Below are 12,495 nucleotides of genomic sequence, written 5' to 3'. Positions count from 1 at the left end.
TTTTTAGTGAGCAAAAGTTTTTGTTTTGCAGCCAAAAATATATTTTTATAAGCAAAACTAACAACTAACTTATTCTCAGTTTATGTGCTTTGAATTACAAATTTAATTTGAGTTTTTTTGTTTGCATAATAAAGACACAAATCTACCTTCATAGATTTCGTCGTAATAACATTCTGGGTAACATTCCAAAAGCTGATTTGGTGTTATGCACGGTTACATTACAGGTCATTTAGCTGATGCTTTTATCCAAAGCGATTTACATTACACTTTCAACCCATAGCTTTTTCACATTTTTCCCGGGGGAGCAATTAGGGGTCAGGTGTCTTGTCCCTGAGACACTTCAACTTGAAACGTGTGGCAAGCCGGGACTTGAACAGTTTGTTTACCATTAAAATAGAAAATAATGGCTTCACATGATTTAAAGATAAAATGACAAAACCCTGGTGAGCTGCCCCATCTTCGCCCAACACTTGATCACCCACATATTTTACTATCTGTACGGAAAGAATAGCCCAGATGGCTGTCGTGTGGAGCAGACGGACAAATGCGGAGTACAAGCCAACTTGTAGAAGGTAATCTTTATTTACAGTTTCTGCAGAAAGAGGAGAACTGAACATCACAGAACCAAAGGATCCAACACGGACTGAACTCAAAACCAAGACTAAAATACTAAGTTTAAGTGCAGGCGGAGAAATGGGCAGAGAGGCCATACTGAGGTGGATGAAGTAAGGAAGAAGAAAATAAAACACAGCACAGACATCAAATAAATCCCTAACACGCTATAAGTGAGTTTACACCAAGACAACGCGGTACATTCGTACTGTACATGAGGACATCTGGCATCATTTAACAGTCCTATAACTTGTGTGGTGCTTTTAGAGAGGTAAAGTAGGTAGATACTTGGTATTTAGTCAGTATATCCCTACTGTTGAACCAAGACAAGTGAGTAAGGCAGAAGAAAAAGCCGTACTAATGTTTGTAACAAGCGAGACAGACACAACGGTCTGCTATTCGCTCCTTAAACCAGAGCAGTTTAGTGGCCTGTGAAGTCACTCACTGCATTCTTTGGTCCCATTTTAGGGAAAAAAAAGTCCTTCTTTTAATTTATCTAATTTAATTAATCTATGGGAGTGTATTGACTCACACTGGAGAAAACTCTTTTAACCCTCTCCCTTCGCACACAATCAGAACAACGGCACCGTTTTAAAGGAATGAACGGAGATGCTTTCATTTTAATCGCAGTGGAGAAGAATTCTTTCATTGAATGTTCGCTGTTTATATCTTCCATCACTTAGTGAAAATACTCTTTTGTCCTAAACATATTCTGAGCTACAGATCCAATCTTAACACAGTGATGCATAAGAAAGCGCTATGACAGAAGGAAAACCCAGACTGTTACAGTACCTCCTCGTCCCCGACGAGGGCACTCAAAACCTTTGTGCAATTTACGCCAACAGTCAAATAATACTGAAAGTAAGAGGGAAGGTGTCTGCGTCATTTCACTTGTTTGACGTCATGCAAAACTCTCGATGGGGGCTTAATGCGTGACCTATTGTGAAATGCCCAGCACTTCCCGACTATTTTTTATTATGAACGTCATTAGGAACGAGTGCAGCTTTCTTCCATTCTATCGTTGTGATTGTGAACACGGAGAAATTTCAGTTTGCATAGAAATCATTGAAACACCTGTGACAGCCCCAGTTTGTGCATCTAGTGTATTTAATTGTAACTTTTAAAAAGTGGTAAGTGTTGTTCACGGACCTTCTTGCTTTTTCCAAAAATCATCTGGGATTTATCCTTAAGAAAAACAAAGGTTTACCTCTGCTCCTTAAATATAACGATAGCACACGAAAGGCCCTAAATGAGAAGTTGTGGCGGACAGCGATGTGTGCTGGGAGCCCTTAGATGTGTGAGTTGTACAGATAGGTGCTGCTGATGCTCCAGTCGGGAGGGAAGTCCCGTCCCGCGTGGCCCTTCAGGTGCCTCTGCATGGCGACCAGGCTATTGCAGAACTCCAGGCACACTGTGCACTGGTACGGCGTGGCCCCGCCGTGAGTCCGCAGGTGCTTGATCATGGCAGAGTAGTCGCGAGAACGCTGCCCACAGAGGCGACACTCAAAGGGCTTCTCTCCTTGAAGCCGAGAGGGGATAGAAAAGGGGGGCGCGGGAAGTGAGACAACGGAAGGGAAGACGTTTGTGCTCACATCAGAGACGGCTTCTTATCTCTAGGCGCTAGATATATTTCTTAAATAAACTCATGTAAACTCATTTATATCTTTCCAATGTGATACCATTGACCTGCCATATTGGCCATATTGTAGGTAGGTACAGTCTTGCATCCTATCAGCGAGTACTCAGCAAGCCCAATATCTCACTGAGCTGAGTTAACCTATAAATTGACCTACAAATGCGTGTTAGTCATTTCTGCTACATCAGACAAAGCCCTTCTTCTTTTAAATCTTCTTCTGCCGATCAAACAGCGTGCTTACCCGTGTGAACTCGGTGGTGTGTGTCCAGTTGATGTTTCAGACTAAACGTCTTGGGACAGCGTTGGCATTGGTAGGGTTTTTCTACTCTGCGTTCTCGTTGATGGGATTGTGGTTCATGCAGCAGAACATCTCCTCTTCCACAGAACCGACACCCCGCACAGGCCTCCCCTGTGCAAACGACCAGATGAGTGTCAACATTTTCATTTATTCAATTGGCAAATGATTTGTTTAGAGATTGATGGTTAGTTTCAGCCTCTCTGCTTTTATGTAATTATAAATTCAATACTTTTAGGTTTGGAACTGTTTAAGAAATATTTAGGTATCACTTTAGATTATAGCTTGGTGATGAAAAGATACTAGTGAGGGAATAGCTTGACAATTGGCTAATAAGTAATACAATGTTATACCATCTAGATTTGGATTGAAGTTGAGTATTTTTGGATACTGAAAGGGTCAAACAAGAACAAAAAGTTACACATTATGAGGTAGTATATCAACATGATGTAATCAAAATAATCTTTGCGCTCTGTAATTTTCTCTATTTGTTTAACATTTTATAGATCGAACCACCAATTCATCGAAAAAATAAGCATCAGATGAATAAATTGATTGATTGATAAAATAAGCAAACAGCGCAAGTTTCTTTCCATCCTGCTTCAATTGCCAAAAGCAGTCGGAACTAAAACCGTCCCTGACCTCCGTGACGTGATTACAGTTCATCATAACGCCGGTGAAGAACATAGTTAATGCACACGCTTTAGAACAACATACCGGTCACATACTTATTTCAATAACTCGCTGGGGCACAACTCTATTTTTGGGTCAGCATCCTGTTACAAGACAATGAATTCAGTTTGTACGCTTTCCTGTCACTCTGCACACGGCTCGTCCTCAGCCACGTATGCCAGTGAGTCGTTTAAAATGCCAAAGGTGTGATTTTGAGGTTTAAGCTGCAACGTTTTGGTGTTATTCTAGTGAAAAGCTGGGCCTCGCAGGTTCGACAGGATGCTGAAATACGAAGGGGGTGCACTGTAGTGGGGGAAATTCATAGAGTAAACCACAACAGTTGAACACTCGCCACTATAAACACAACCTCCTGAGACCTTCTCCCATCAGCGTGCTTCCTGTCCAAAAATGTTCTTTGGTTGTCACTTTAAAAGACCTCAAATCTGCACTGCTGAAATGTGTTGACCTCATTAACGTACAGTGGTTTCAGGGGGGGGGGGAGCAAAAACAAAGAATAACCGCTCAAAGCAACAACGAGGGCAGGTTCTTAAATGGTTTATTTGTATTTTTTGTTGTTGTGCTTTTTTGTATTTAGATATAAATGAGAGAAACACTGTTGGTGCCTGATTATTATTTTTGTGTACTTGAGCTTTTATCTAAACGATGACGCTGCTAATGCGGATTGTGACTTGAGAACCAGTTTCACCATTTCTTAATATCTTCAAGTGTGAGCACAAGGTTCAATCAGATAAAACATGCTAAGCAGCTTTATTTTACCAAACCAACCACCATATCTGTGTATGCAGGCATGTACACACACGGTCACGCAACACACACTCGCATGCACTTTTGCATTGCAGTTATTTCTTATAATACATTGATATGTATGATTCTTTTGGACAAACCACCGTTGCGATGCAGTGCATACTGTACTGCATACATCTAGCCCCATCTAGTAACCACACTCCTGCTCCTGCTGCACCGTGCTCTGAAAACCACAACTCTCTTTATCACTTTCCGTTGCGTAGCTCGGTAGCTGGAGTCGACGCAGGTTAGAGGTCAGGACAAGAACCGCCTTACTGTCACGTCAAAGTGATAGTGTCACAGTCTTGATTGCGCTGGGGAGGAATACTAGCACGCTCGATGCGTTGCTACGCTTTCTGTCACCACGTTACCTGGTGGCGTGGAGGCCGGCTCCCGCAGCGCTGGAGCACCGAGGAGGCTCGTCCCGCAGTGTTGGCAGTCTTTACCTCTCACTCGGCTGGTTCGGGGTGTCTCAGGGTTACTGTGGGAAATTGATTTTAGATGTAAAAGTTGCAAGAAATGTCATAATTGTACCTTCGGCAAAAATGAATGAACTGCTTGTATTTGTGATGCAAGGAGATATTCGATATGTAGCTAAAGACCAAAGGACAGTTTTACATATATTTTATTACTTCTGAAGCCTTTTCTTTGCTCTCTATTCCCATAATGGTAGAAGGGGCCAGAAAAGCGAGAGACACTGAAGAATATTGACATTTTGATTTGAATACATTTTTGTGGTAAAAGTGGGTGGAAAATCTTGAATTCTACAAAGGAGGGGAAAAATGAAGGGGGCTCCCCTCACACTGTTTGTTAGGCTTTGTGGAAGACTGTACGAACTGCAACTTAATCTCCAAATAACCAACTCGTGTGGGTTTTACACTATCTAGTATCACAAGAGGGACGCTGACAATTAAGTGAGAATAAGAACCCAAAAAAAGTTGTAATCACCACAAAAAAAGTTACAAATATATTCATAATTATTGCAATATTAACCAATGTTGTTTGCTCGTGCAGTCATGACAAATGGGATTATGATTTGTCCAAATAGAGACATTGACTGACTGGGACTGCCAGGGAAGGGTTCACTAGTGAAACTGCTCTACTTGGAAAGTGCAGGAGGCTTGATGCAGCAGTGAGTCAGGTACGATAGCTGTCGCAAGGGAACAATTGAGCAAATTAGGGGATTATTCTATGTCTTCATGAGAAAAGAAGACATAGAGAGGAAGACATTGACTAAAAATAAAAGCCAGAAGTTCTGACTTACCTCTGCTCACTGGCGTGAACGACCCCTTTAAATTCTCGCTGGCTGATTTTTCTTCTTTTCAACAGGCTTTGCTTGATAATGCTCCCCATACCTGCAGGCCCATTGCAAAGGTTTTGCGTATAATGTGGATAAAAGCCTGAACCCACTATGGAGCTCTGAACAGGGGTTTGAAAATGAGAGCCGAGGACGGGGAACATGTGGGGGGCGGAGAGGGAGAACGGGTACGCTACAGTGGCGGACTGGTTTGGAGTCGCGAGGGGGTGAGTTGCCATTAAGCTCGGATAGTTCTCCGCCATCCGCCTCAGCGTGGTCACGGAGCTCCACATGTTTGTGGGGAGAATCCAGGGGGAAGACAAATAGGGACTGCTGCCTGCGGGCCGAGTGATCACGCTGTCTCTGTGCCAGGGCATCTTTCTCGGGGATGGCCGGGTGTTGGGGTTCTTGGCAGGATCCGGGGTGGAGGGGCCTTCCAGGACGATGCAGTCGCTTGCTTCCTCCGCCGGGGATGGAGTCTCTCGCCGTCGGTCCACTTGAACTGGACTCCCATTTTGCTTCTGATCATTGTCCTCTGCACTTTCTTTTTCTTCCGCTTTAATAGACGTGATGTCTCTCGTGTTTGCACCCTCTCCGGCTCTGTGGTCGAGATTTCCCAGCTGCTTTCGGCACTGGTCCTCCAGCTGCTGCATCTCCAACAGCTGAGCGGCTTTCAGCAGCAAGTGCAGGTCGTCCAAAGACACATCCAGAGTCTGTGTGTAGGTGAAGTCCAGGACTTGCTGGAAGGTGCGTGGCGAGAAATACTCCAGAGTGCAGTGGACCGGGCTGTCTGCGTCCGCCTGGGCGAGCTGCTGCGCCAGTCTTCTGCTGGCACAAGCCAGTACCAGCCGATGGGCCCTGAAGGTTTGACTCTTTACTGAGATGATGGCATCGCAGAGTGACCCTGAGCGCCGTAAGGCATCCGCCTGCTGCAGGAAGTGGACGTATTGGGTGTTGTTGATTCGGATCATTTCGAAAGTTTGTGTAGTTATTTCAAAAGTCTGAAAAGTAAAGGTTGAAAGAACAAAAGGAAAAAGGAAAAAGTCAGAAGGGATTCCATTAGATTATGCCCACATTGCTAAAATGGGTTCTGTTAACCAGGATATTTTCAACATTTGAAGAAATGCTCTATTAAGAAATGCTCTAAGTGGAAAAATCAGTTTGGAAATGAGCGGCAGGGTCTGACTTGTTATTGACAGATTATCTGTGGTTTGAATATTATTTTTCCATCCTTGACTGTGGTGAGTTGAGGGGGCAGAATGGAAAAAGGAAATTTGCAGGTCAGTAAAGTTCATTTTCAACCAATTTACATAACAGTTTATAAAATGGTTAAAAACTGTTTAAGTTAAAGTACCCTCCTCCCAATACAACTACACACACATTAACATCTTGACTGTGTAAGATTTATAGTCTATTTTCAGCAGCCACAACCGTCTAAAAAAGTTGATGTGTGCAGATGCACTTTTTTTGTAAAAGCTTTGATATTCGTCGCTCACATTCACATTGCAATCCAAAGCCACAAAGCTCTAACAGTATATGAAACCATGACTAATGACTGTACACACGAGTAAACATGGGTACGGTTTCAGTGTCAACAACAACAACAACTGTATTTGGTTGACTGTATTTGGTTTCTATAAACTTCAGCAAGGGTTTAATATGCAAGTATACACTATATGAAATATTTGGAATTTAGCCCTAAAAGTGAGAATAAATGGTTGAAAACGTTGTGGCGATGTGTTGAAATTAACGGATGCCTGAGTAGTTGCCGTCACGGTCTGAAGTCTATAGTGAGCTTTTATTACGTTTTTATAATTTATTTTTTTGTTGGCAATTCTGCAGTGGTGGTCCAACGTCTTTGCACAATTGCAACTGCAATAGGTTCAATGGTGGTGAATGTCAATGGAAAGTTACAACATTTAGTCATCTGGATACTGGAATTGAAAATTAAAAAAATAATGCGTATGCACCTTTTTATGTGCTCTCCAAAACGCACTCTTATGATCATGATCAAATAAATCTATTTAATTATTTGGAAAACATAGTAGCAAAGAACAGTAATTCAAGATATCTTAATTATTGCACCTATAATTTAAACAAAACAGCACGTAGCACTGAGAGTGAAACTCAACACTACAGCTGCTCCAGTTTTAGAAGAAGAAAGTCACATAGATGTATTTGATCCGACTCAGCCAGCGTGATTAATATAGACGTAGAACAAGTAGACCATTCTGTCACGGCAACTTTTGCGGCTGTCAAAAGTCAGAATTGTATTGTGAACGTATACATAATATATGTAGCAAACGGCTCGGTTATTTATTCACGGCCAATTCAAATTTCTTCCGTACAATATGCCGTGATGCATGCAAACATGAAATTCCTTCCGTATAACAATAATAATAGCAACATTACTACTAATAATAGTGCAATTGGATCAATGTAGTGATCTATCATCATGTTCATTTTTATGCTGTTCTACATTTAAAATAAACAACCTAAAAGCAACTCCACTTAACAGAAAGGGATTTTGTGCGCAAGCAGATTTAGTAAACACATTAGTTTAGTAGTGTAGTATAGTCCTTCAGTGGTGCGTGCAGCATACACTTAACTATAGTTTCAACTGTTTGTTTTGTCAGATTGTTCTTGTTGCTCATACATTGCATTGGTATTTGTACCTGAAATTAAATATTATTTTAGTATTGCAGCTCACCTGAAGCTGCTGGCAATTGAATATCCTGAATAAATCTGCTCCATGTGGTTGCAGACCACTGTCTAAATAGTTTCTACTTTTAAAATCTGTTTGATTTTGCAATAAACTACCTTGTAAAATTAACAAATTCCCATCGATGTTGTGAAAATGTACAATGCACTTTGCAGAGCATGGCAGCATTTCTTTGATATTCTTCTTATATCACGATTCCTAAATGGGGGGAAAACTTTGCATACAAATGTCAGATTTGCACATCCTTTGACAGGACATGAGCAGGCAGTCAGCTTTCCCACAGTTTGCACATAAAGGACTGGAATCTGTTGCAGTCAACAGAAGATCACTAGCAGCACCATAGATTGCGTTAAAAGTAGATCGCAGGAAAGACCAAATGTGAGCAGCGTGTAAGAATCTTCCTGTGGTTTCAAGTCTTGAAGACGAACGAATCAGCGTGAATGTGAATGAGATACTTACCGAGGTTTTGGTGAATATTCTCCCTTGAAAATGATGAGCTACTTTGCGTCATGACTGTGAAAGTACTTGTTAGGTGACATGTCTGTTTGTGTGACAGGGTGACTTTCTAATTCGTCTGTAGAGTCCCTCCCATTTGACTTGTCTCTTTCCCTTATTGGTTCATTGATTACAGTGATAAATGGCTTGCTTTGGTGGATGTTTGAGGATTTCTATCATTTATTATTATTATTATTATTATTATATATGCTATTTATTATTTATTTTTAATCATTTTGATTTTTTGATTTAGTTTCAAACACGGACACAGTTTCACAACTTAACAATCATCAACTGTAACATATACTGGTCCCCTGCTGGTGTGCGAGTGAGAAGGACGGTGGTCAGAGTGATATTTGCATACTTTATTGCCCTGTGTTGTGTGGCTGCTATACACGCTGTGCATCATTTCTTCCACTTCAGCATCACTTGTTGGTCACTACAATAATAGGCTGTTCTGTGCTCAGACTAAAACCACTTCAAAGACGCTGATCTGTGACAGGAAGCATACAGACAAAAACCCAGTGGTACCGGTATGCAGGGCTAGGCCTCTGAGAATAGAAATGTGTGCTTTGTCCTTTCGATTTAACAGATCTACAAACCTTTAAAAAGGTCAACTGTCAAGAGCTGGTCAGTTCAGTAGACCTCAGTGGTTGAGTACATTATGACCCCTTTGTTTGCTTTTAAAGATGCATTTTAAATACTAATAATAATCATACAGTATTTTGAAGCTCGTTTTGAATTGCAGCCTTTTCATTTTTCTCTGCAGTATTCTTAAAACGGGGGATATTTATAGAACATGTAATAGTATAATCAAGCTGCATACAGCCGGTAAACATCTGGCAGCACTCAGCAGCTCTTTTTTCATCAGGATTTGGTGGAGAGCAAAAGAGGGAATATTAGCAAATTTGATTGTTCAAGATCATGAAAGCAGTTCTTTTAAAATTAAATCTTCATCAATAAAGCTAATAGACATTAAAGATCTTTCAGTGTTCTGCTGTTGATTATACTATTATTGAAACTCTAAAATAATGACATTGAAATTTAAAATATGTATCTTGATATTTGGCGCAATCTGTAATAATAGGTTTCACATAAAACTCTTGTCAGGCATCAAAAGGCAGGTAAACCAGTGCATGGACCAATCAGGCCTTCGTTAGGAGCTGTTGGCATCTAGAGACGGCTTGTAGGTGTTGGAGAAAACATAGTAAGGTGACAGCTTGTTATACACGGGAGATGTTGGCCACCGGGGGAAATCTCCTTAGGCAACGTACCTATTTGACTGGGTTTAGGAAAAGATGTGTCGGGTTGAAATAAACCCTTTTTAAATTGATTGACAGATGGCACCTCCCATAACCTGCCATGTATGTTTTTGCAGGTGACAGCCAGGTACCCGGCCAATTCACCGGGTGCCGTTTCTCAGGTGGTTCTGTGTAACAAACCTTCCTGGTCGGTACGGTTAAACAAATAGAATGCATGTATGTCTATACACACTGCCAGTCTAAAGTTTGGACACACACACTTTGATTGAAGTGGATGAGTCCAAACCTTTGACTGGCCGGTACCTGTACTGTATTGACTGTATAAAAGTGAGCCACGAGGAATCAATTAATTCATTGTTTTTTTTGTGTGAGAATTATCAACATTCTTTTTTTACGGGTTATCATTTTTTGTCCATCCCAGCTAATATCGGCATCAGGCTTTTGTGCATCCTGGACCGGTTGCCGGACCATTGCAGGGCTGAGATGTATCGAGGGTCGAACCCATTCCCTCTTTCTGTGAGGCGAGAGTTTTAGCTGCTGCACCAACGTGCAAACCTCTCATACACTACGAACCTAAAATGACAATGTTACAGTGACGCTTTCAGTTTTTTGTTTCAGTCATATCTATGAAACAACTTTCAACATTATATAAGTTAGATTTGACATGTTGCGCTTCATTTTTGCCGTTTACAAATAGAAAAGCATCCCGAGCTGACGCACAGACCACACTAAGTTGAGTCTTCCTCTTACAGAAAACTAAACCACCAACGTGTAGCATCGACGCACACATGGCATCCTTTGTACATGTCAACTTTGTGGTCATGGGATGTGTTTGTAGTGTTAAATATAAGGTGGTTTACTTGTAGTTGCTGTTGACATTTTTACTTAATGTGTCACTTTATTTTTCTTAGCTTTAAATTTCCTCATTCAATTTTCAGTGGATGTTCTCTTTCAAACTGCAACAGACAGACCATTCATGATCATTTCATGTGTGTGTGTGTGTGTGTGTGTGTGTGTGTGTGTGTGTGTGTGCATACGTGCTCACTGAAAGTATGTGCTTACATTTGGTCTGGGGGGGAGACCTTTGTGCGAGTGGGCCTATTGCTTAAACCGCTGGACAGTTTGGTGTCATCTGTTCCTTTGAGAGAAATTAGCATTATACCAACTGTTAAATGTCATCTTGTTCTATATGGCGAGGAGACAGTTGCAAAGGGCTCCACCATCCAGTAATATCAAGAGTGTGAGTCCCCCACACCACACTCCTCAGCACCTGTTATCTACCAGTTTAAAATTCACCATCAGGCCCAGCACGAATGCTGACTCACTGAGGTGTCTAGCTGTGTGGGGTATTTGAGGTAAATGCTCATCTAGCTTGTACCTCAGCGCCCACGCAGCAAATCATGTCAATGACATTTCATCTTCGCATCAAGAGCTTTTACTTGAGGAATTAAACTAACCTTAAACTCACCTTGGGTCCATCTACGAAGCTCGTCTTCATATGAAAGGGCTTCCGTATTGTCTTTTCTGTTGAATGAATCAAAGTTCTACCGAACTAAATAAAATGCACACTCAGACTGCGACGTGATAAAAGTCAGGGTTAATATGAGTCGTCTCACATTACCGCAGTGGTGTTACGCGAGCAGTCGACTTCACAGGAACCTCTAGCGGGATGACTGATGGGCCCTGGAAGGCTTGAATGGCAAACTGTCACTGTACAGCCACAGAGGCTTTTCACAGTAATCTGCGTGAGCAGAACTACCCGTCAGTGTTGCGGTTTGGAAGAAGTGAACCCATGCGGGGGCCGGGGTGCGCGCGCGCTTCTTTGTAATTTGTGGGTGAAGGAAGCGTGAGGCTAACCCTGCCCACGTTAGTGACAGTGTAAGGCGAGGTGCTGCTTGGGAACGGTCTCAAGGCGTCTGATGTTTCGCTCGTGCTTATTAGAGCAAAGAGTAAAGGTTTATTTGATCACGGCAGTTGTTTGCATACACATGACAGACATGAACCCCCACTCATACAGTACATGATTACTCATCACACTACATTTTAAAGGGAAATGCTGATCAGTTACTGACGATGTTACCATGATTTGGAGATTATCAGCGCTGTTTAACTCTGGTGTTTTTCTCATTACACTACCATGTTTTTAGAATTCTGTCTTAGCCACAGTGCGTCCATTCAAAAGTAAATAAACAAAACATAAATGGTGATGGATATAACTAATAAATATATTTCATTTCACAATTCTTTTGAGAGTAATGAGGTGATAAGCATCGCACGTAGCTTTTCCTGACAGGAAGTGAACTGCAATTTTGGTAGTCACTGAAACGCCATACCGAGAACTGAGAGAAAGTCTTATCTTACAACTGATCTTTATCTTGGTTAACATGTGTGTCTTTCTCATTTATTGTATCGTGCCACAGTCTGACACATCGACCAGCAACATTTGAGCTTCCAAGTACAACATCAATATTGACGTGAAATCCCACCTTGGGCGCGCTGGTTTACTTATTTTGCTTTGTCTTGAAAGCATTTCTATTTCGCTCTGTAATGTAACAAAACACAACTCTTTTCAAAGGGTACTTAGGTTTCCTTTTACGAAGAATGCAGCTACGGAATCCAAGAAATATATATATATATTTTCCAGTATGAGTACGTCATACAGTTTCCCCTCCTTGACTGTGGCTTTCACATCATGATTTC

General features: G+C 41.5%; 1 protein-coding gene across 1 annotated transcript; it reads right to left on the bottom strand.

Moving 5' to 3' along the window:
- Positions 1 to 563: 563 nt before the first annotated feature.
- On the bottom strand, positions 564 to 8,606 carry zbtb32 (zinc finger and BTB domain containing 32). The gene is made up of 5 exons (XM_040166295.2): positions 8,498 to 8,606; positions 5,284 to 6,317; positions 4,391 to 4,500; positions 2,490 to 2,657; positions 564 to 2,131 (listed from the first exon to the last, which is right to left on the bottom strand). The coding sequence occupies exons 2-5, from the start codon at positions 6,285 to 6,287 to the stop codon at positions 1,902 to 1,904; spliced, it is 1,512 nt and encodes a 503-aa protein (XP_040022229.2). The 5' UTR covers positions 6,288 to 6,317; positions 8,498 to 8,606; the 3' UTR covers positions 564 to 1,901.
- Positions 8,607 to 12,495: the final 3,889 nt, after the last annotated feature.

This window comes from Gasterosteus aculeatus, chromosome 20, assembly GCF_964276395.1.
Source record: "Gasterosteus aculeatus chromosome 20, fGasAcu3.hap1.1, whole genome shotgun sequence".
In the NCBI taxonomy this organism is placed as follows: Eukaryota; Metazoa; Chordata; class Actinopteri; order Perciformes; family Gasterosteidae; genus Gasterosteus; species Gasterosteus aculeatus.
Note: the sequence above shows the minus strand (reverse complement) of the source record. Positions and strands in the feature narration are given on the sequence as shown.